This window comes from Heloderma suspectum, chromosome Z (genome assembly GCF_057233095.1).
Source record: "Heloderma suspectum isolate Gila_16-S chromosome Z, 16-S_ref, whole genome shotgun sequence".
In the NCBI taxonomy this organism is placed as follows: domain Eukaryota; kingdom Metazoa; phylum Chordata; class Lepidosauria; order Squamata; family Helodermatidae; genus Heloderma; species Heloderma suspectum.
In genome coordinates this window covers 16,559,059-16,582,061 of record NC_139476.1, presented here as the reverse complement: position 1 = coordinate 16,582,061, position 23,003 = coordinate 16,559,059, and the positions used below count along the sequence as shown (strand labels likewise).

The window sequence follows — 23,003 nt, the reverse complement described above, 5'->3', positions numbered from 1 at the left end:
GTATACACATATAGTGGCCTCATAACACGAGTTTTCCAGGCGACTCACAAAACCCTGCAAAAACAAACTAAAAACGCAAGGTCAAGCAATAAAAGAAGAGTGCCTTCTAACAGTTAAACTACACACTATATTCAGTGCACGGTGTTGCGTGTTTCTGATCCACTGACACCAGTTGAGCTTTTCTTTCTTTTCCAAATATAGTTTCCCAAATACAAGGCGGATATGAAGATGCGTTTCTCTCATATACCCACTTGCGTGTGCGATTTGTCAAAAATTATCAGAGAACACCTTGGCCAAATTGGGTCCGGTGCGAATTTTGAGGAACCAACCTGACAGTTGGGGGCCGGGTGCAAGGGGAAGTGTGTGGGGCCGTCCCCGGAGGCTGGATTTAAACAGCAGGAGGATTTCCCCATAGAACCCCGTAGAAGTCTTTTTCAGGTGGATCTGTGTCATCACTTCTCTTTGCTTGAGTCACCTCTGCTCCTGGCCGCCCCCAGGTCTTATGGCAGTGAGTCCACAAATACATTAGGCACGTTTTGAGGAAGGTCTCGTCCCCCCCCCCACCACCCACCACCACCACCACGGCTTGGGGCAAGAGCAGCTGCTGCATACGCACCAGGCCGTTACTGCGTCCATCTCACCACCTGCCGCAGGCGCAGCTCGCTCTCAGCGGCCACTATGGGCTCTCCGTTCTGCAGGTGGTGATTGACGAGGTGGCTGATGCTCTCGAACAAGGCGTCCTTGGTCCTCACCTGGAGCAGCGGCAGGGAAAAGGGGGGGGCTGAGTCACTCCTGCAGCTGGCTACGGTATTGGGATCAGGGCCCAAATAGAGCCAGTAGGGTAAATCAAACGAACGGACTATATTTATCTTGCAGATACTGCAGAATGGCCCTTGGAGTTCTACCTCCTCCTCCTCCTCTAGCCACACCCATCTAGCACAGTCCCCTCCCACCCATGGCTCCTCCTCCCCCTCCTTTAGCCATGCCCATCCAGCACAGACCCCTCCCACCCGTGGCCACACCCTTCTTTAAAGAAACAGATATAAAAGAAAAAGCATCTCAGAGCATGTACAGAGCGCCTTTCCCTCACCTCTGACACATGGCAACCTATCCTACTGGATTTTAAATTACGGGCCAAAAAAAATGAAAGAGAGAGAGGAGGATTGAGAGAGGGAGGATTGAGAGAGGGAGGGAGGGAGGGAGGGAGGGAGGAAGGAAGGAAGGAAGGAAGGAAGGAAGAGTAGGACAAGGGTGGGCAAATTGTGGCCCTCCAGATTTTTCACCCTACAACTCCCATAATCCCACATTGGCTATGCTGGCTAGGGCTGATGGGAATTGTAGGCAAAAGCTCTGGAGGGCCAGACGTTGTTCACCTCTACTGTAGGATGCCTTGCAAAGAATAGGGGTTGGAGGGAGATAAGAGAAAGCTCTAATGTACTATCAGTAGGTCATGGCAATTGAAAGGAAAAACACTATCTGGCTTTGTTTGACATCACTCTGTCTGCTCTCCATGTTCAGAGGGGGTGCCGATTTTTGCTTATGTAGCCAAAATGTCACTCTCTGCTCTCCACTGGCTTGGGGAAAACCGGTGGGTGGTGGGGAAGATCCCAAAACAGCCCAGTGAGAATGGAGCGGGCTCAGTTGCCCAAGAATTCAGATTGATGGGGGGCAAGGACAGAGAATGGAAAACTGGGAGGAAACCGGAATGGGTTGGACAAGAGCGCTCTGAGCTGCAACTTTTGTTGCAGATCTCACTGGTTTCTTCACTTGTTCTTTGTCTCTCACCTTCTCCTTTTCAAGAAAATGCGCCTTATCACCCCCACACTGCCCGTGCACACAAAACAGACCCTTTGCACTGCATGCTTTCCGTTCCTGTTTCTTTGAATAAACCTGACCCTGACCACAGGGGCTTACCACGCCTTCGGGATCCACCAGGAGCAAATGTTTTGGCTGACCACGGTGCATCCCTGTCAGGACGTACTGCCCAGGGTTGGTGATGCTGTCCCTCACCAAGAAGTCTCCGTCCATCTGCAGCAGCTTCTCAGCATCTCTCCGGCTCATCTTGCCATGGTACCATGGCTCTTGCTTCAGCTGCTCCTCCGTGGGGGCGATGGGAGCCTTCCGGGTAGGCGGGCTGGGCCACTGGTCCTCTACTCGCAGGCTGCTATCCACGCTACAGGCTGACATAGACTCATGTAGCTTTAAAGCATCTTCAAAAGGTCCTAGGAGAAACTAGATTATTACTACTATCACTTTACTAACACTCTACTATCACTTTACTACCACCGGACTATTGCTTTACTAGCACTATAATATCACTTTACTATCACTCTACTATCACTTTACTAGCACCATACTATCGCTTCACTAGCACCACATTATTGCTTCACTAGCAGCATACTATTACTTTGCTAGCAACTAGATACTTACTACTATCACTTTATTACCACTTTACTATCACTCTACTATCACCTTACTACCACCATACTAGCACTTTACTAGCGCCATACTATCGCTTTGCTAGCAACTAGATTATTACTACCATCACTGTAGTATCACTTTACTACCACCATACTATCATTTTACTAGCACTAAACTATCACTTTACCAGCACCACACTATCACTTTACTAGTGTCAGGGATGAGTCTAAGTGCCTTGAGATGTCCGACAGCTCCGATTCTGAATCAGAGTTGGAGCAGCAGCTAAATCAGAGGCCGGGGGAGGGACCCTCCCTAGTGAGCCAAGACACTTGGAGAGAGTCCTCCCAAGACCATGACCAGCAGATGGCCCAGGCTGAGTCCCTGCCCCCTCCCTCCATGCAAGTTTCCAAGGAAGAGGAAGAGGAGGAAGGGGGCATGACTTGAAAGACACAAGGGCGCATCACAAAGCAAAGCAGAAAAAGTGAGGGGCAAGGCTCCTAACACCACCATCATCAACTGTGGTTTTAATGCATTTTAATCCGTGGTTTGCCATCGAGGTGATGGATAAATGGAGTTGAAGAATTCAATAAATAAACAAAAAGATATACCCACAATATTTAAAAAAAAAAACAAAGGAAAGAAATCCAAGCACAAACTCAGGATGCAGCAGAAAGCTGTAGTGAGAAAATGTTTACAGTTGCCCCCCAAATTTTCTGCCAGAAACTTTACTTGGCAAAACAAAACTTCCTTCTTCCCTCAGAAACTCTCCCCTGCCCCCCGCACCCCGGTATGTTGTGGATTCTATGATGTTTTATTTTTCTGGCGCCGCTGTTACGTAATGCCCCTGAGCATCATTTCGGAGTGGGAAGGCGATATTAATAAGATTATTATTCAACATTGCAGGGTGGGAGTAACATTCTTCTGTTGGGTTGTGAGCTCGCACCACTTGCAATGTTGAAATTAGAAACAGCTCCACACAGAACTCCCCCCCCCCGTTGCCGCCCCAGTCAGCCAGCCCAACCTCTTACTCATATCAAAAAGGTCTTTGGGGGGGCTCTCTTCAGGTGCGCGGTACCCCCCAGCATCCACGTCCCAGTTGTCCATATGTTGAGTATTCACATACATGTGCTCTTTGTAGTCTTGGGAGCCCAAAGGTTTTCCATCGGCCTGGACATAGCCATCACAGCTGTGGCCTGGAAGACATAACCACACCATCGGTCCCTATAATTCCAACATTGGGGCAGTGAGTGCCGTTCCTTATCTCGCCAAAGTGGCACCACCCACACCCAAAAGGCAAACAACAGAAGGGTTAGGGGACACCCCTACCAAACAGAATATTTTGCGGGGGGATCTAAAGGGGGGGGAAATATGCTCAGTGGAGTTGGAACGCTGACTGCCTATTTTATTGGGGTGGGGGGTTGGAACACCAGGTGAGAGAGGAAACGTAATGGAGTCTCATAAAATGGCTGGGTATGGCTGGCTGGAGGACTGGAAGAGTGGATGGAAGCACTCCACCATGCCACATTTTGTTACAGGTGCCATGTCCGGGCGAACAACGTCAATCGGGAAAATGACTATTTATTGACTTCAGATATTGACCACCCCACCAGCTGCCGTCCTCATGGCTTGCCAGCCTAAGAGTCCCTGTCCCCTCACCACCAGACCATGTATGATGATTACCATGAGTGTCGGTGTCCCAATTCAAGTTGGAGTGGCAGCTGGGGTCTCTCCTGGCAGGAGATCCGACCTGGGGGAGAGACGATTGGGAAGAGAGCAGTCATCGTTGGATGTGAAGCCAATGGGACAGATCACCCAACCTGGTGCCTTCCAGATGTGCTGGGACTTGAAGTCCAAAACATCTGGAGGACACTGAATTGAAGATGGCTGAACTTGGTAGACAGCAGGGATGGATGAACGTTTCCATTACAGATCCTCATTTTTTCAATTTTGACTTCAGATCCCCTCAAACTTCGAGAATTCCTCCAGTCTTAAGCTTGGTTCCTCCGGAACTTGAAGAATTTTTTTTGTCTCTAAGTTTGCATGAAAATCCGTAAACATGACTGTGCACACTGCTTCAACTGCATGCATTTTTGTGCACATGTTTGCCTAACAAACACTTCTCTCTCTCTTTTTGGGGGGGCAGGGGGAACACGATTTTCCAAATATAATGCATTCTCACAGGTTATTTTCCTGAATATATCCACTTTTGCATGCACTTTTAGGATTGGAAAACTCCATTGCATGATTCAGAGAACTGTGACTTGAAAGACTTAGATGACTTTCAATTTGTACGTTCATTGAAAGTGCAAAAATTGGTAGGTTCATCTTTAAAAGGATTAACTTTATCCCCATTCCTAGCAGACAACATGGGAACATCAGAAGAGCCGTGCTGGATCAGACCAAGGGTCTATCTAGTCCAGCATTCTGTTCACACAGTGGCCAACCAGCTGCCCACGGGAAACCCACAAGCAGGACATGAATGCAGCAGCACCCTCCCGCCCATGTTCCCCAGCAACTGGCGTTCATAGGCTCACTGCCTCTGGTACTGGAGTAGCACATAGCCATAGGGACTAGTAGCCATTGATAGCCTTTTCCTCCAGGAATTTGTCCAACCCCCTTTTAAAGCCATCCAAATAGGTGACCATCACAATTTCCTGTGGCAGTGAGTTCCATAGTTTAACTCTGCGCTGTGTGAAGACGTCCTTCCTTTGATCTGTCCTGAAGCTCCCACCCATCAGCTTCATAGGATGACCCCACTGGGTTCTAGTATTTTGAGAGAGGGAGAAAAATGTCTCCCTCTCCACATTCTCCACACCAGGCATAATTTTGTAGATTTCTATCATGTCTCCCCTTTCCCTCCTTTTTTCCCAAGCCAAACAATTCCAGCTGTTGTAACCTTCCCTCATAGGGGAGATGCTCCAGTCCCTTGATCATTTCAGTTCCCCTTTTCTGCATTTTTCCAGCTCGACACAACAATATCTTTTTTGAGGTGTGGTGACCAGAACTGGACACAGTATTCCAACTCTGGCTGCACCCTAGACAGAGATTACACAGGATGCAAGTGGTTATTTCATAAACACATCCATGGAGGTGAAGCCTATCAATGCTACTAGTCCTCATGGCTACATATATATTACCTCCAGGATCCGAGGTAGTGTGTCTATGTACACCAATGGCTGGAAACATGAGCGGGGGGGGCAGCACTGCTCTCTTATCCTGCTAGCATGCATATTTCTTACCATTTAAAATATTTCTTATGCCACATTTGAAGGCCAAACCACCACAGAGCAGTTTATATGGTGACATTTTAAAAACAATAACACATAAAGTATGACTTGCAAAAGCAGCACCACAAGACGTCTGAAGGGACAACAGGAGAAATGATCCCAGGAAAACATGCATCCATTCATTTGTTTAATCACACACTGGCCAGAATTTGCACAAATTGCACAAATTACACAAATTACGGCTGGAATTTGCACAAATTGCACAAATTACAGCTGGAATTTGCACAAATTGAACAAATTACAGCTGGAATTTGCATAAATTACACAAATTATGGCTGGAATTTGCACAAATTACACAACTTATGGCTGGAATTTGTGCAAATTACACAAATTACAGCTGGAATTTACACAAATTACACAAATTACAGCTGGAATTTGCACAAATTACACAAGGTGTGGGTGCAATTTGGGGGGAACTCCCCCAAAAGTGGAACTTGGTAGTGTGGGGGTGGGGAGCATCATGATTTTGAGCAGAAATCAGTTGTTACATTTATTAAATTGAAGTCTGTTTGTACAGCAGTGCCTTCTCCCTACTAAAAGGTACTCACAGAGACTTACATAGAATATGAAGTTAGACAATTGGCTCACAAACCTGAACCTATAGATCTTTTCTGGGGTGAAGTGATATTGAGAAGCCTTCCACTAATCACTTCTTTTACTCTGCAACACCATACCACCACATTGTTTTATCTTCACCAAGCATCTCAATATCCAAAGCACCCATAGGTAGGTCCTGCAACCTACTGGTATAAGCAACAAACACAGATGGGTCACCTCACAGTAGGATTCCTCTAGCAATACAGTTAGGCTTGAACCAGTGAACTAGAACCCTCACCCATACCCATCCCAACTTCCCAGAAGCATCTGGTTGACCACTGTGGGGAGAGAATGCTGGATTAGATGGGCCTTTGGTCTGATCCAGCATGGTTCTTCTGATGTTCTCCTGGGGTGTTATTTGGAGATAATGACCCATCTCCCTGAATGAGAAACCCCATTTTTGGAAGAAGGTCACCTCAATGATTAGAAATCTGCCTTCCCATTCAGCACTGTCATGATCACCATTTTGGGAAATGCCTTCATGCCCAAGACTCATTAGGAACTCCCAACAGGCTGTATTTACTGCAGCAAGAGAATGGAGAGTGCTAGACAACCAGTGGGGAGAGAGAAAGACTGCCAATGAAAGACTGGTTGGAAGACGGCGAGAACATTATGCATTTATGGAACCCACTACTACGAGGTGTAGTGATGGCCAGCAACCTGGCCACTTCTCTGAATATGTGCATTTTTGCCTAATACGCACATTTTTTGCAAACAATTTTCCAAATAGAATGCATTTTTTGGCATTATTTTCCCTAACATATCCTTTTTTTTTTTAATCGTAACATTTGGAAAAGTGTGGATTTCGATGGATCACCAGCGCTTGGTTGGAGCTGTGGTTCAAAAGTGTGAAATTAGGTAAATTTTCCCTAACATACCCCTTTTTTTAAATTGCAAAATTTGGAAAAATGTGAATTTCGGTGGATGGCCAACATTTGGTGCAGTGGTTCAAAAGTGTGAAATCAGGTGGATTTCCATCAAAATGTGAACTGAAAGAATGTATCCCCCTTCCCTAATGCTGGATTACTAAATACCAGGGACTAGGAACTTGGAGAGGCTGTTGATTCATGATGACATGCTTGTGGGCTTCCCAGATGGATCTGGGTTGGCCACTGTGGAAACAGGATATGAACTCGAGAGGCATTTAATCTGATCCTGCAGGGCTCCTCTTTTGTTCTTAAGATTACTTGATTAGGCTTAGGGAAAGTTGGGGAGGGATTCATAAAGTTTGACATTGGTTTCCTAACTGGAAGCAGTTTATATCCTCTCGAAATGGATACTTTTATCAGAATATATCTTTGGAGAGATTACTGTTTTGATGAAGAAAAGTGTTTTGGCAGGAACACAGGGGTTCTGTTTTTGTTTCCAGCAGAAGTATTTGATCTCATAAAGACTGTGTTATGAGGACTGTGATCAGATATGAATTAGAAACGGGAGGCATCAGCTCAGTTGCAGAAGTCTCTATTTCCTCTGAGTTTAGCTGCAATTTTCACAGTCGTTGCTGGGTTGGCGATGAATTTCCCCAACAACAATACACTGATCTGCATTGTGCTGCAAAGTGTTTGGGGATGATTTGGTCTTGCGGGGGGAATTAAGACCCATTCACTTGACCAAAGGCCTGCTCCTTGTGGAGGCGAAAACAACTAGAACTGAGGTTTGTAATATGGATCCAGGTAGCCGCCCTGATTTTTGGACTCTACTTGGAGGCACAGCCATGGGGACTCACAGGATAAGCAGATGGACTTCAGGAATTACCGCTACATCGCTGTCAAGTAGGGCTGGGAAAAATTGCCGTCTGAAACTGTGGATTGTTGCTGCTGGTCAGTGCAGGCGACATTAACCATGCTGGAACATTGTAACATAGGAACATAGGAAGCTGCCTTATCAAGTCAGAGCCTTGGTCCATCTAGCCCAGTAGTGTAGACACTGACTGGCAGCAGCTTTCCAGGGTTTCATAGAATCATAGAAGAGTAGGGTTGGAAGGGGCCTACAAGACCCTTGAGTCCAACCCCCTGCTCAATGCAGGAATCCAAGCCAGAGCAGCCCTGACAGGTGGCTGTCCAGCCTCATCTTGAAGGCCTCCAGTGTGGGAGAGCCCACCACCTCCCTGGGGAATTGGTCCTGTTGTCGTACTGCTCTAACAGTCAGGACATTTTTCCTGATGTTCAGCCGGAATCTGGCTTCCTGTCACTTGAGCCCATTCTTCCGTGTCCTGCGCTCTGGGATGATCGAGAAGAGATCCTGGCCTTCCTCTCTGTGACAGCCTTTCAAGTGCTTGAAGAACAGGATTCTTTCCTTGCCCTACCTGGAGAAGCCAGGGATCAAACTTGAGACCTTCTTCATGCAAAGCATGTGCTCTATCACACTGAGCTATAGTCTCTCCCTATAAGGCAGCTTCTGACATGGCTGTTCAAACTAGCCCTTTATTCAAAACCATGAGGACTAGAATCTTCCTGATTTTTTTTTTAAGAAAATGGTCATAGCTCAGAGGTAGAGCCCTTGCTTTGCATGCAGAAGGTACCAGTGTTGGGCATCTCCAGCGTGGCCTGGAAAGACCTCTTCTCTGAAACCCTACAGAGCTGTTGCCCATCCATTCGAATCATAGAATCATAGAATAGTAGGGTTGGAAGGGGCCTACAAGACCATTGAGTCCAATGATACTAACCTACACAGATTATGAAGCTTCCTAATGCAAGCTTGATTGTAATGCGCAAAGGAGAAACCATTAGCACAAGATTGCAGATAGAAGCAATGTTCCCAATTATACAGGAATATTTAATTCTTCTCTATTATGAATTCTTTCTGCACAACTACAATAATTTCTCATAAAGAAAACGGAGGCCTGGTTAATCAGAGGGTGGCCCCTTTTGATGGATCAAAAGAGGGTGGAATCTAAGCAATTTTCCAAATTAGAAGGGCAGTTCATTCTACTCTGTTATCAAATCTTCTTACACAATAATTATGAGATTTACATGTTTTTTTCAAGCAATGCCTGGTTCATCGGAGGCCGGAGCTTTGAACGCAGCCTACAGAATCGAGCCAACCTTGCCGCCCCACGGGGCAAAAGTGTCATCACCTGGCTGAAGTGACTCACGTAGGAGAACGGCGAGTGGTTCAGGGATGTGCTACGCTGGAGGCGGGAATCGACCAGCCCGCCGGGCGGCGGCTCTTTTCCGGGGATGCTGTTGTAGTAGCCGTGTTCAAGGGGCTCCTCATCCATTTCTCCCCAGGCAGAACCATCCATTCCCATCGCCCTGGCCAGAAAGACACACAGGGAGAACGCAGCTGAACGCCCATTGGTGGGGGGGGGGGTGACACAAGCAACCAATACAGTTCCTCCTCGGCCTATAAAGCTGGTGTCTCTGATTCGTCTCCTCTTTGTTCAGGCACTGACCGAACAGCCCTTGTGTCGGAGGTTCAATTCCCCCCAGAACACACGTTTGGTTCCTTAGGGCTAGACTGTGCACTGCGATAAATATTTATTTTGTTATTTGTGAGACTTCTATGCTGCTTCATATAATAAAATCCCTAAGCGGTTCACATATAAATAGGTATCCTCACCACTCTATTTACCTTAGTATAAGCACACAGGGGCCCAATATGGATCAGGATTACCAGACACAGGTAGGTGAGGTTTAAATCTCCCCACGAAGCCTCCTTTCTCCCCAAAAATTCACCTCTCCGCCACCATATGGGATTAAAACAAGCCATTGACACCATCAGGGAGAGATTGGGTCCCTACACCCTTACACTCAGGTAAACACAATGGTGAGGGTCAGCATTCAATGTAGCACAGTCTCCCCCGACTTGGCACTGTCCAGATGGGTTGGACTACAACTCCCAGCATCCCCCAGCCAGTGGATCCATTGGCCATGCTGGAAGGGAATTAGGGGAGTTGTTGTCCAACCCATCTGAAGGGCACCAGGTTGGCTGAGGCGCTCTACACCAGGGGTGACGAACCTCTTTTGGCCTGAGGGCCAAATTCCATTTTGGAGAAATTCTCGAGGGCCGCGTTCCAGTCATGGGCGGGGGAAGGCAAAAGGGGCGTGGCTAAAAGACCAAAGATAGTTTGGAGATTGGAGTTTATGCTTCCAGTGTAAATGCCCTAAGCTTTATGTGGGGAAAATAAAACAGTAAAAAGACAGACAGACAGACAGACAGATGAACACCTGAGTAACATAAAGAAAAACAGACCTGTTGCCCCACTTGCAAGCCACAAGTGTTCTGCCCCACAGAACAGCATTTCCCCACAGATCTAAAATTTGGGCCACTGGATAAGCCTGACATCAATAGGGATGTGCAAACACACCCCAGCTCGGGTTCTCCAGGTGCCCGCTGAAGCACAGCCCCCACTCGACCCCCCTGTACCTGCGCTCGAGCCCCCATGAGCTTGGTGAGTCACCCGCACTCACCCTGGGCCCATCCAGCAAGCGCCCGCCATTTTGCAGCTTCTTTTTTAATGGATAAAAGGGAGCTTAAAAATTCACATATTTAAATATGCGCAGTTTGCGGCAGGGAAGGCTTCATATGCACAATATTACGCCTCTAATACTGCACATATGAAGCTTTCCTGGCCCCAAACCACCCATATTTAAATATGTGCATGTTTTTAAACTCCCTTTTTTCCGTAAAAAAAAAAAAAGGCAGCAAAATGGCGGGCACTCACCAGACGGATCACGGTGAGTCCGGGAGGGCACAAGTGAGGGCAGGGGCCCAGCAGGCACGGTTCAGGGATTGCGGGGGGGGGGGGGCTCAATGGACTCCCGGACCCAGTCGGGCATCCGCGACATCCCTAGACATCGAGGAGAAATATCTGTTGAGGAGACAAGCTGAGTGGAATTTGAGACTGAACACTTTTTCTCCATGTGGTCTAGAATAATAGAATAGTAGGGTTGGAAGGCGCCAATAAGACCATCCAGTCCAACCCCCTAAATGAAGACCATGAATTCTTACTACTCTTATGACCTGCGGGTGATTTACGCACACTCCCTAGCTATCACAGAACAGCACAACACTTTGAAACCTTGGCCAGATTACATCAAAGTGGAACCGCCTGGCCAAGTAAGGAAAAAATGGACTAAAAGAATATAAGATAAGATTTGAGAAATCATGTTTCCCAGTTGCCAGTAGATTGACACAGGAGATGATCTCTTGCTGACAAATTCCACAATTTTTTTCTTAGTAAGTATGTATTTGTATGTTCTTTTGAGGAATAAGAGTAGGATTTATATGATTTTAAAAATAATGTTATGCATGTATTCACCCCTTTGACAATTTGTATTGCAGTACTGTTTTAACTATGTGTTGTCCTGTTTGGAAATTTTATTATCATTTATCTTACAGCCCCCTGAAGAAGGCCGAAAATAAGAAAAAAGGCCGAAACGTGTTGGGCTTCTTATAATAAATTCTACCTTGCGTCCTGAAAACCCGTTACCTGGGCAGCCCCAGAGGGCCAGATTTGACCCCCAGATTTCTTCACCCCTGTTGTACACCTCTGACATCCCAAGAAATCTAAAGAAGGAAAATTGAGCTCCACTTGCCGACTGTACCTACAAGACAGGATTTGGAGTTGGACTGAGGCAGAATTTTGACGGTCCAGACAGGCAGAACACAAAAAGGAAGCAGCCCTGAGAACCACATAGCATGAAACACTGTACATTGTTTAGCATACAAATCCCTAAACACCTTGGGACCAGGATACCTGAGAGTGCACCTTCTTCTTTACCAACCTGCCTGGACACTGAGGCCATCGGAGGGCATGTTCCTGGTGGTTCCACATGGACCCATGGCCTGGCTGGAGTCCACCAGGAAAAGAGCCTTCAGTGCGGTGGCCCTCTTCCTGTGGAACTCCCTGCCTTTGGAGGTCAGACAGGTGCCAACGTTGTGTCGCTTTCAGCGCTGAGTGGCCAGCTGCAGTTTATTAAGTTCAGAATCTGTTCTTTTAAAACGTTTAAATGGTTTTAATTCTGGGGTTTTGTTCTTTTCTCTTGTTGTTCACCACTCTGAAATCATTGATGTGGAGCGGTATATAACTATTGTGAATGAATGAATGAATGAATGAATGAATAAAATGAAAGGGACTTAGCGTGTCATGACTGGCCCAGATCCACCCACCTACCTACCTATCCTGTGGTGCTGTGGTTTTGGGCGGGCTGTGGAGGTACTGTTTGAAACGGAGCTCGAAGGCTTGCCCCACGGTGCTGATGACACTCTGCGCGAGTCCGTCGCAGCATTCCAAGATGTGGCATGCTGCAAGCCAGAGAGAGAGACTGAGACAGGCTGAAAGGAAGGAGGTACCCAACACACACACAAGCAAACAGGTTAATTGCAAGCTGAGCACGAGCCAGCAGTGTGACGCGATTGCAAAAAAGGCAAATGCAATCCTAGATAGAAGCGTTGGGGGTTGCCACCAGCAGCCATCCCAGCGAGCTGTACAGAGGGAGATGAGCAGGGAAGCAGGGTCAGAAGAACGACTCGATTTCTTTCTTCTTCCCTCCGCATCCCTTTTTCCTTGAGTGTCGTTTCTTTTTAGATCGTAAGCCCGCAGGCAGGGGCGGTTTTGTCTGACTGACTGGACATGCTTCTCTGGACCTTGTCCAGAGTATAGCAGCCAGGATGGTGAGGGCTCTGCAAATCAACTCCTCTGGCGAACGGTTGCAAGGGCTGGATGCGTTTAGCCTGGAGAAGAGAAGATTAAGCGGAGACGTGATGGCAGTGTCCCAATACCTGAAGGGTGGAAGGTGGAGCAAACGTGTTCTCTGCTGCGGTCCAAGAGGGCCAGACCACATCTAGCGGGCTTAAGTTACAGAAGGGTAGATTTTGGGTGGACATCTTGACAGTCAGATCAGTTGGACGTTCCCAGTTTTTGTGTCTTTTTTTCCCCATTCTAAAAGGTTGAAATGCCTCTCTGAAGGCTTAGCTAGTGGCAGGAAGAGCTTGAAGCTAAAATAAACTGCGATTGGGGGTATATGGGCCCTGCCTAAACATGCATAGGATTGCACCCTAAATCTATTGGCCTTTAAGGTACCAGAAGGCTCTTTGTTGTTTTCACTGCAACAGGGACAGGCTAACACAGCAACCCCTCTGGAAATTGTGCACAATCTTTATAAGTAGGGCTGGTGCAGGTGCCCAATTCCATCCAGGAATCAGGCGGAACCTCCCCCCTGCACACACCCCCGAGCCCTGCTCACTGAGCCCCTGCCCCTGCTTGTCCCCTGCCCATGCTCGATTGGCAGCCCACACTCACCCCGGCAGCCTGGTCGAGCTCTGCAGTCGCCATTAAAAAAAAAACAAAATGGCGATCACAAAAATGTGCATATTTGTGTATGCGCAGAAATGTGCACTTTGGCAAAAATGCGCATTTTCGTGGATGGGCAAATATGTGAGCTTACAAAATGCACATTTCCACACATACACAAATATGGGCATTTTTGCAGTCACATTTTGTTTTTCAAAAATGGTGATTGCGGGGCTCGATGAGGCTGTCGGGGTGAGTGCGGGCTTGATGAGTGCAGGAGGGGCTCCAGTGCGGTCTAGGGACCTGCAAGTGGGGGCAGGGGCTGGACGGGTGCCCAGAGAACCCAGACGGGGGTGGATTCGCACATCCGTATTTATAAGTGCAAATAAAATGCAATACAATTCACTGATTTTTAAAAAATGGTAGCTGGTAACCATTCCTAGGCCTCTTTCCCCCGTGCCTTTGCCAAATCCTTTTAAAAAGCCGTCATCCTTCCTTTATGCCCCACATCACCGGGTCTCTACAATGGTGGGCTGGGAACGTTCTCACCTCGCTGGTTGATGGGATCTTTTGCAACATATGCCACATAGTCCGTTGTGTCCTGGGGGGGAAATGCAATGAAAAAGGAGAGGACTGAGGGTTAAAGATGCCCGTTTTAGTTAGCAGGGACTACAGTTGGGAAGAGAGGGAGAGGGGGAGAACAACAGAATGAGAATGAAAAAGAGAGAAAAACAGAATGAGAATGAGAGACAAAACAAAAAGAGAAAAACAGAGCATGAGGAAGACATTTTCTTGTAGGAATGTTTACTATTTTCCCCGAGTGCAGAGTGATTAATTTCTTTAAAGTCGGTGGCGATCTACGATTCCCTTCGAGGTTTGGCCACAAGACAAGGCAGCAATGCATCATGGGAGATATCTGCAAAAGGGACCTTATCAACAGGGTCACCCTTTGTGAAGGAGGATGGGGCCCTTGCACTATTAGAAGGAGAAGAAGTAGTGGGCGTTGAAAGAAGGGGGCGTTATTTCGGAAAGTGTCGCTTTTCTTCCTGGATCCCGAAGTGGAGAAAGCAGCTTATCCACAACACTGCCAGATCCAAAGCCTACTGAGGTCAGAGGTTTCCACAGGGACTGCGAGGGAGGACCCCCCCAAAGTGAAGGACCCCTTACCGTGTCGCCCCCTGACGCGAAGGAGATGGACTGCATGTGGTGGTTCGCAATGATCTGTGAGGGAAACAGACAAGCAGAGATAGGACGGAGGGGTTGAGACGGCTCATGGGAGGAGGGGGGAGAGGTCATGAGGAAGATTTAGCCATCACTTGGCACCTGGATCAAAGAAGCTATGGAGGAGGGGGAATTCATGGATCGATCTGTGCACCTGCCAGCTTTTGGGGGGCGGGGAGGCCTTCCCTGTAAACGTCCGTGGCCTGAGCGGCTTTAGGGCAGAGAGGAGGTGAGAAACAGGGTCTGCATAGACCTGGGAAATGCACCCTAGAGACCCATCCTTTCCTCTCTGCGCATCAAACTGAGCCTCGGCCCCTTTTTTGCATTCTGCCAACTGCGGCTGTGGTCGGTCAGCCACTGATGCATCGCCCCAACAGAGGAAACTGGTCCCCCAAGAAGAGGACCAAAGATAGACAGTGTGGTGTAGTGGTGGGAGTGTTGGACTGGGGCACGAGAGATCTGGGTTCTAGTCCCCACTCGGCCATGGGGCTCCCTGGGCAACTTTGGGCCAGTGGCCGACTGTCGGCCTAACCTACCTCACAGGGTTGTTGTGAGGATAAGAGGGAGAGCAGGAGCAGGACCATGTAGGCCACCCTGGGTTCCTTGCAAGAGGAACACAGGCGGGATGGCAGTGTACGAAGTCATACAACAAATATTTTTTAAAAAGAGGAGCACAGTTAGCATCGCAGTTGCCCAGGCAAAACTATGCGCAGAGGTGCCGTGAGAAAGAACAGCTACAATGGAAACGGAAATGCAAGATGCCTCGCCTGAGAGGGGAAGGCAGGCTACGCAGCCTGGGAGCCTGCTCGGTCCGCCGTCCGGTGCTGCGGACTGTGGCTGGACCACCCTAGGGTGCTCTTCTCCATCACGGTGCTTTGACTTTAAGCCAGACCCAGACCTGGACAGGGCAGGCCATCAAAGAGAGGATGCCTTCAACAGAGGACCCCCCTCTGTAAGGTAGGACACCTGGCCACCCTAGAAAACAATGGCCATTTTCCCCATTAAACTGGGCAGTTCTGAGACCAGCCGACAGCTGTTGTCGCATGGGCCAAATCTTTCTGGACTATATCTCCCATCAACCCCAGCTGTGGGCCTACAGGGTTGGGGCACAGTGCCCCTCCTGTACCTTGCCAGTGGCCACACCCTTGCCCCTGGCAGCATGATTGCGGCAGTGAGGAAAAATGGCCTCCTTTTAAAGCCAAACGCCATTATGGCCCCTGCAGCCAAAGTTCGGTTGCCAACATTGGCTTTGGGCTTTACGAACGAGGCTATTTTTCCTCGCTGCCACCAGCGTGCCACTGGATGTCGGCAGCAAATGAGGCCGTGGGGGGTCACAAAAAAGGATGGGGGGCCACAGGTGGCCCATGGGTCATGTGGCACTCACTTTTGGCCTGGAGGGTGTGGGGAAGCAAATTTGTTCCACATGCTGTTCAACATCTGTATGAAGCAGCTGGGTGAGGTCATTAGGAGTTTTGGTGTGGGTGTCACCAGTATGCTGACAATGCTCAGCTCTACTTTTCCTTGTCGTCGGAGTCAGCTGGGGTGGTGAAGGAGTTGGACCAGTGCCTGGAGGCTGTAATGGGCTGGATGAGGGCCAATAAACTGAAGCTGAATCCTGACAAGACAGAAGCTCTGTGGATTGGTGGTTCCCGAGTCTGGGAATTGGATGAGCGACCTGTCCTGGATGGGGTTGCACTCCCCCCGAAGGAGCAGGTGCGTAGCGTGGGAGGACTCCTAGAGCCATCCCTGTCACTGGAGCCCCAGGTGGATTCCGTGGCCTGGAGTACTCGGGGCCAGCTGCAGCCTTTCTGGGACAGGGATAACCTAGCCACGGTAGTATGTGCACTGGTCACTTTCCGATTAGACGGCTGCAATGCCCTTTGCATGGGGCTGCCCTTGAAGACGATTCGGAAATTACAGCCAGTGCAAAATGCAGCAGCTGGACTGCTGACTGGGACATCTCATAAAGATCGCACAACACCGGTCTTAAAGGAATTGCTCTGGCTGCCAATACGCTTCCGGTAGGAATTCAAGGTGCTGGTGATGACATTTAAAGCCTTAAGCATCTTGGGACCTCGATATTTGAGGGAGCACCTCTCCCTATATATGCCTGCCCGAGGATGGAGATCTGTTGAAGGAGCCCTCCTCTGCGTCCCGCCAGTGCGAGACACACACTACGGTGGGATGTGGGAGAGGGCCTTCTCTGCTGTGGCACTCCAGGTGTAGAATGCCCTCCCCTTGGAGGCCCGATTGGCATGTACATTGGTTTCATTTCAGCGCCAAGTAAAAACATGGCTTTTTACCCAAGCCTTGGAGGGCAAAATGCATTCTCTAAACTAGCACACTGTTTAAAGTGTTTTATTGTTTTAGATTTTAACTGGTATTAGCTTGTTTAATGGGTTAATATGTTTTTAGCTGTTTAAATTATGTATTGTTTTATACTGTTTACATTGACTATGTTTGCCCATTATGATTGCAATGATTGTGCGCTCTTGTGTTCTCAGTTTCAAATAATATATTTTTGGGGGGGATCACTTGGCTGTTCCCTCCTCTAAGGCAAGAGTGATGTGCCAAACGGGAATATTCAGCCTTACCTGACGTGTGGTAGGGATCATGAGATTGAGTCCGTCGATGGAGATGTTGACAGCGATACTAATGCCAGCAAAACGGAGATTACTCTTGCCGAGAATTGAGAAGAGGGTTTTGTTAGGAGCCTGGAAAGACAGTAGCGCAGGGGGGCGGAGGGTGAGCATCATGCCAAATCAATTTGGGAAAATCCTCAAACTTCTAAATCAAGCAGAAACAAAGAGGGTTTAATGGACTGACCCATTTCGGTGACAGCTGAGAGACTGCAAATTCAAGCGCTCCCCCATAATGTGTTTTTTAAAAACCTCTTTGCCTGCAGGAAAATATATCAGGGGAAGCAACATGGGAAGCCAGCTTCTATCAATTCCAGCTAGTTTTCCACTTGGCTTGGAATTATCTCCTTGGAGCTGCAACAGCTCTCTGGGGTTTCAGGCAGAGAGAGGAGTTTTTCCAAATCACCTGTTCCCTCCTCCTTTGAAGTGGAGGTGCAGCAATTCGAACCGAGAACCTTCTGCATGTAAAGCTTCTGAGCTACAGCCCTTCCTCTTAATGCAAGCAAGTCAGCTGTATTACAAAAGCTTTTGCATTTAACTAGATCTCTCTGTTTTATGGAATAGCTGGCTCTGGCTTCTATTTGCCTCTGTTTGTTTTCTTTTATTGTTCTGATCATGTTCAGATTAAAGGGGTGCGTAAGTTGAGGACACTTTGCCAACCTAACATGCGCCAGATGTTGCAGACTACAATGCTCATAAGCCCCAATCAGCATGATCAAGGACCGGGGATAATGGGAGTTGTCATCCAAAACATCTGGAGAGCATCAGGCAATGTACCCCTGAGTGAATGGATCAAACATAAATATGTTTGCATATTCCCCAAAGCCTCCAAAGAGCTACTTGAGAGAGAGAGAGAGAGAGAGAGAGAGAGAGAGTCTGAGTCTGAGTCTGAGACTGAAAGGAGAGTGTATTAATGTAAAAAATTAATCAGCTAAGGCTACCATCCATCTCTAGAAAGGAAAGTTGTTAATATTTTCCCTTGTCTTTCCTAAGAAGCTCAAATGAAGATAGCCTCCAAAAATAAATAATGGTGACATTAACTTTCCACTTCATAAAAAATACGTATTTCAGCCTTTCCCAATCTGGTGCTGTCCAGATGTGTGGAATTACAACTCCAATTGTCCCCAAACAGTACAGCCTTTCCCCAAATTGGAGGGGGCTGCTGGATACACAAACCTCAGAGTAAGCACATATAGGACTGCCTTGGGCCTTTCTTGTACAATTGGGCTTACTTCCGAGTAGGATCACACTGTACGTAAGCCTCCCTTGCTGCCCTAATCATTAACCATGCCTACTCATCTGGCAGGAAGCCCCATTGAATTCAGTGGGTCCTAGATGTGTAGAGCATCATGCTGTAAGGAGCCCATCTGATGGATAGTTAACCAAGAGCAAAGCTCCATTCATAATGATGGTACTTTCTCCAAGAGAAGGCAATCTATCTTGAATTGCATGTCCTGCAAGACAGTTTATCATTGTTTTAAGTCTGCGATCCTATACGCACTTACATGTCAGTAAGTCCCATTGAACTCAGTGGGGCTTATATCTGACTCGACTTGTCTAGGATTGGGCTGTAAATGTGCAACACTGTCTTTCATCAGGGAAAGGAGACAGGAAAGGAGACAAGATCAACTTAAGAACATAGAAACATAAGAACATCAGAGGAGCCCTGCTGGATAAGACCCAGGGTCCATCTAGTCCAGCATTCTGTTCACACAGTGGACAATCAGCTGCCCACAGGAACCCTCAAGCAGGGCATGAGCGCAACAGCACCCTCCCACCCATGTTCCCCAGCAACTGGTGTACAAAGGTTCACTGCCTCTGGTCCTGGAGGTAGCACAGAGTCATCAGGACTACTAGCCGTTGATAGCCTTTACATCCTCCAGGAATCTGTCCAACCCCCGTTTAAAGCCATCCAAATGGGTGGCCATCACTGCATCCTGTGGTAGGGAGTTCCACAGTTTAACTCTGCGCTGTGTGAAGAAGTCCTTCCATTCATCTGTCCTGAATCTCCCACCAATCAGCTTCATAGGATCATCCCAGGTTCTAGCATTTTGAGAGAGGGAGAAAAATGTCTCCCTCTCCACATTCTCCACACCAGGCATAATTTTGCAGACTTCTCTCATGTCTCCCTGACCCTCCTTTTTTCCATGCTAAACAATCCCAGCTGTTGCAACCTTTTCTCATAGTGGAGATGCTCCAGCCCCTTGATCACTTGAGTTGCTCTTTTCTGCCCTTTTACCAGCTCTATGATATCTTTTTTTAGATGTGATGACCAGAGCTGGACACAGTATTCCAAGTGTGGCTGCACCCTAGATTTATATGGGGGCAGTATGATATGTGGCCGTGGTGGCTTAGTGGTTAAGACGCTGAACTGCAGACTGGAAGGTCGGCAGGACAGCGGTTCGAGACCCGAGTGCTGCGTGACGGAGCGAGCTCCCGTCTTCAGTCCCAGCTCCTGCCAACCTAGCAGTTCGAAAGCAAGAAATCGCAAGTAGATAAATAGGCACCACCTCGGCGGGAAAGGTAATAGCGTTCCGTGCACCTCGGTGTTCAGTCACGCCGGCCACATGACCACGGAAGCGTCTTCGGACAGCGCTGGCTCTTCGGCTTAGAAATGGGGATGAGCACCGCACCCTAGAGTCGGACACGACTGGTTGGGGACACCCTTACCTTACCTTAGTATGATATTGGCAGCTTTATTCTCAATCCCTTTCCTAATTCTGCCTAACATGGACTTTGCCTTTTTCACAGCGGCCGCACCCTGGGTGGACATCTTCGTCGAGCTGCCCACCACGACCCCAAGATTTCTTTCCTGGTTGGTCTCCGCCAGCTCAGATCCCATCAGGCTAGACTTGAAGTTGGGATTTTTGGCCCCAACGTGCATCACATTACACTTGCTTACGTCGAACCGCATCTGCCATTCGGATGCCCGTTCTCCCAGTTTGCAGAGAACTCCACCCTCAGTCTCCCCACATACTTCTGCCGAAATTGTCCAGTCCAACGTTGGCTTTCTGAGAGCCTCTCTGGGGGGCCAGCGAGGGAAGAGAGCCAAACCCACCTTCTTTTTCCACGTCCCCTTGACCCCTGGGACCGCCTCGTAGAGTTGGTTGATGGCTTCCCTGCAGGAAAGGATCATGTCAAGGCAAAAATTAATTCCGGGTAATGCAAGGAAGGAGCTATGTTGAAAAGCGGGGGGGGGGGTGACCTCAGGCCAGATGGCCCCATCCCCTTTCCCCAGCCACACCCCTCCCTCAGCCACGCCCCCTTCCCCTGGCTGCTAATCATTTGGTCATTCCCCAGGTTTTGTGTGGTTCATTTCCCCATTCTTAAAGGTGGAAATGCCCCTCTTAAAGCTTAGTTACTTGCAAGAAAAGCTTTAAGTGGAAATACAGTGCTATTGGGGAGGGGGGGAGGTCAGCCTGCCCTGTTTGCCTTTGGCTCTGCCCGCCACTGGAACACAGCCAAAGAGAGCATTTCAAAATGGAATTCAGCCCACGGGAAGAAAGAGGTTCAACATGCCCATTCTACATGTTGTACATGAAAGAGGTTCAACAGTCACCCTTGCTGCCCCATAGGAAGCAACTACAGATCTGCCTATGACTGGGTTCACACTACATGCGAACCCACACTCAGTGGTTGAGTGTGGGTTGTTGTTGAAGTGTGGATTGTTTGTTGAACTGTGGGTTAGTGCGTTGTCCGAACCCAGGACGTTTTCCGCAGGGTGGCTTGTTAACCATGCAGTGTGGATGATTTTTCTCGAACAAGCCACCATGAGAACCCATGGTTTGTTATTGGGTTGCTCAAGGGGGTTAACAAGCCATGCTGCATGGTTAACAAGCCACCCTGGGTAAAATGTCCTGCATTCAGACAACATGCTAACCCATGGTTCAACAACAACCCACACACAACTACTGAGTGTGGGTTAGCGTGTTGTGTGAACAGCCCCAATGTGTCCAACTAGCCCAGTACTTTCTGCTCTAACCTTGCTGCCCCATAGGAAGCTACCTCAGATCAGATTATATGTCCAACTAGCCCAGTACTTTCTGCTTCTCCAAGGTCTGAGCAGTGGTCTTTCCCAGCCCTATCTGGGGATTGAACCCGAGACATTTTGCATGCAAAGTGGGGGCTCTAGCACTGAGCTAAGGTCCCTCCCCAAGATCATAGGAAGGTATCTTACACCAAGTCAGATCCATTGATCCCTCTGGCTCAGTAGATGGATCCATCTGTTGATCCATCTAGCCCAGTATTGTTGACACCGACTGGCAGCAGTGGGTCTCCAGCATTTCCGGCAGGATTCTTCCCTAGCCCTATGTGGAGAAGTTGCCAGGGATAGAACCTGGGATCTTCTGCATGCAAAGCAGGTGCTCTATTCTTAGCAATAAGCCTTCCCTCCTTTACAGCATTCTTGGGGCAGACATCACAAGCAAGGGAATCAGTAGATCTCAAGGGCTGGAGGCCCTACCTTGAAGCAGAGGGAAATCTGGGCTATCTCACCAAACACCCAGATGGATCCCCTGGTTAGGAACCATGACAGCCAAAGAGGCGTGATGGTGAGTTGAACCTTTGTAAGATGAGAGAGTCAGACTTGGGGTTGTACAAACATGATCAGGTCATATTTATTTATTATTTATTATCTTTATTATTTATTATTTAAAAGCATTTTTATTTTATCCTGAACCGCAGCCCCAAAAGGCTCCTGGAGCAAGTTACAATCCATCGGTAAACAGGACCGTTGGGATGGGCAAACTCACCACAGTCCAGGTCACGTGCCACTCACTAGACCCCACCAGCCGGCCGCTGCTGTTCGCCACACGTGGCAAGTCGCCAGGTGGTCTGTGAGCACCCAGTGAGCAGCACGCGGCTGCCCCATCCCTTGCCAAGCTGCCATGTTGCATAAAAATGGCAGCTTGGCCTTTTGCACAAAGGCTGGTTTTACGCAAATGGTGGCTGTATAGCGGCCGTTTAGGCAAGATTACGGGTGTAAATGGCCATTTTGCAGCTCGGGGAGGGATCAGGGAGCGTGAGCTGGGGCAGAGTGGGGATCCGCAGACTGGCATCCGGGGGACTGAGCCAGTGATTTCTCGCCGGGCCTCGAACCCCGGCTGGATGCCTGCGCTATCCCTACCAGACGGTGCCTGCCCGTACACCGACGAGCATGGCCCACAAGGAAGAAGGGATGAGGAGGGAAGAGGAAAAGACAAAGCTACCTTGAAGGAGGGCTGTGGGGATAGTTCTGCTTCACTGCTCATCTCTGCATTCAGTTCTGCTGCAGGGGTGGGGGGAGAAACTGCCCAGCTGGAGCAGGCCCTGATGTTTCCTTTCCCTGCTCCTGTCTTCCTCGCTCCTTCCTTCCCACAGGGCCGTTAGCTAGACCTTAGTTTCGAGGGGTGGTTCCCAGGAGCAGGATGGGAGGTAGCACAGAGAGCATCCTGCCTTCTCCCTCAACATAGCTTTGCTGCCTGGGCATTTGACTCCAAAGTCATTGGGGTCGGCAGAGGCAGTGGGAGAGAGAGGCCTCTTAATAATGCATGGCCCTCCAGGTCTGCTTAGGAGATGCCTCCCATCTCCAGTTACCCACGATCGATCCATGCTGCACATCGG

The 23,003-nt window shown here is 48.6% G+C and overlaps 1 protein-coding gene across 1 annotated transcript in view; it reads right to left on the bottom strand.

The window, feature by feature from the left end:
- Positions 1-623: 623 nt before the first annotated feature.
- Positions 624-23,003, bottom strand: part of SHC2 (SHC adaptor protein 2) — a 35,770-nt gene continuing 13,390 nt past the window's right edge. Inside the window, exons 3-12 of the mRNA XM_084826196.1 lie at positions 20,461-20,521; positions 17,358-17,477; positions 14,710-14,763; positions 14,092-14,143; positions 12,428-12,554; positions 9,382-9,559; positions 4,102-4,168; positions 3,450-3,614; positions 1,915-2,222; positions 624-752 (exon numbers count right to left, since the gene is read on the bottom strand). Coding sequence (XP_084682322.1) covers positions 624-752; positions 1,915-2,222; positions 3,450-3,614; positions 4,102-4,168; positions 9,382-9,559; positions 12,428-12,554; positions 14,092-14,143; positions 14,710-14,763; positions 17,358-17,477; positions 20,461-20,521 — 1,261 coding nt within the window. The remainder of the gene's footprint in view (positions 753-1,914; positions 2,223-3,449; positions 3,615-4,101; positions 4,169-9,381; positions 9,560-12,427; positions 12,555-14,091; positions 14,144-14,709; positions 14,764-17,357; positions 17,478-20,460; positions 20,522-23,003) is intronic.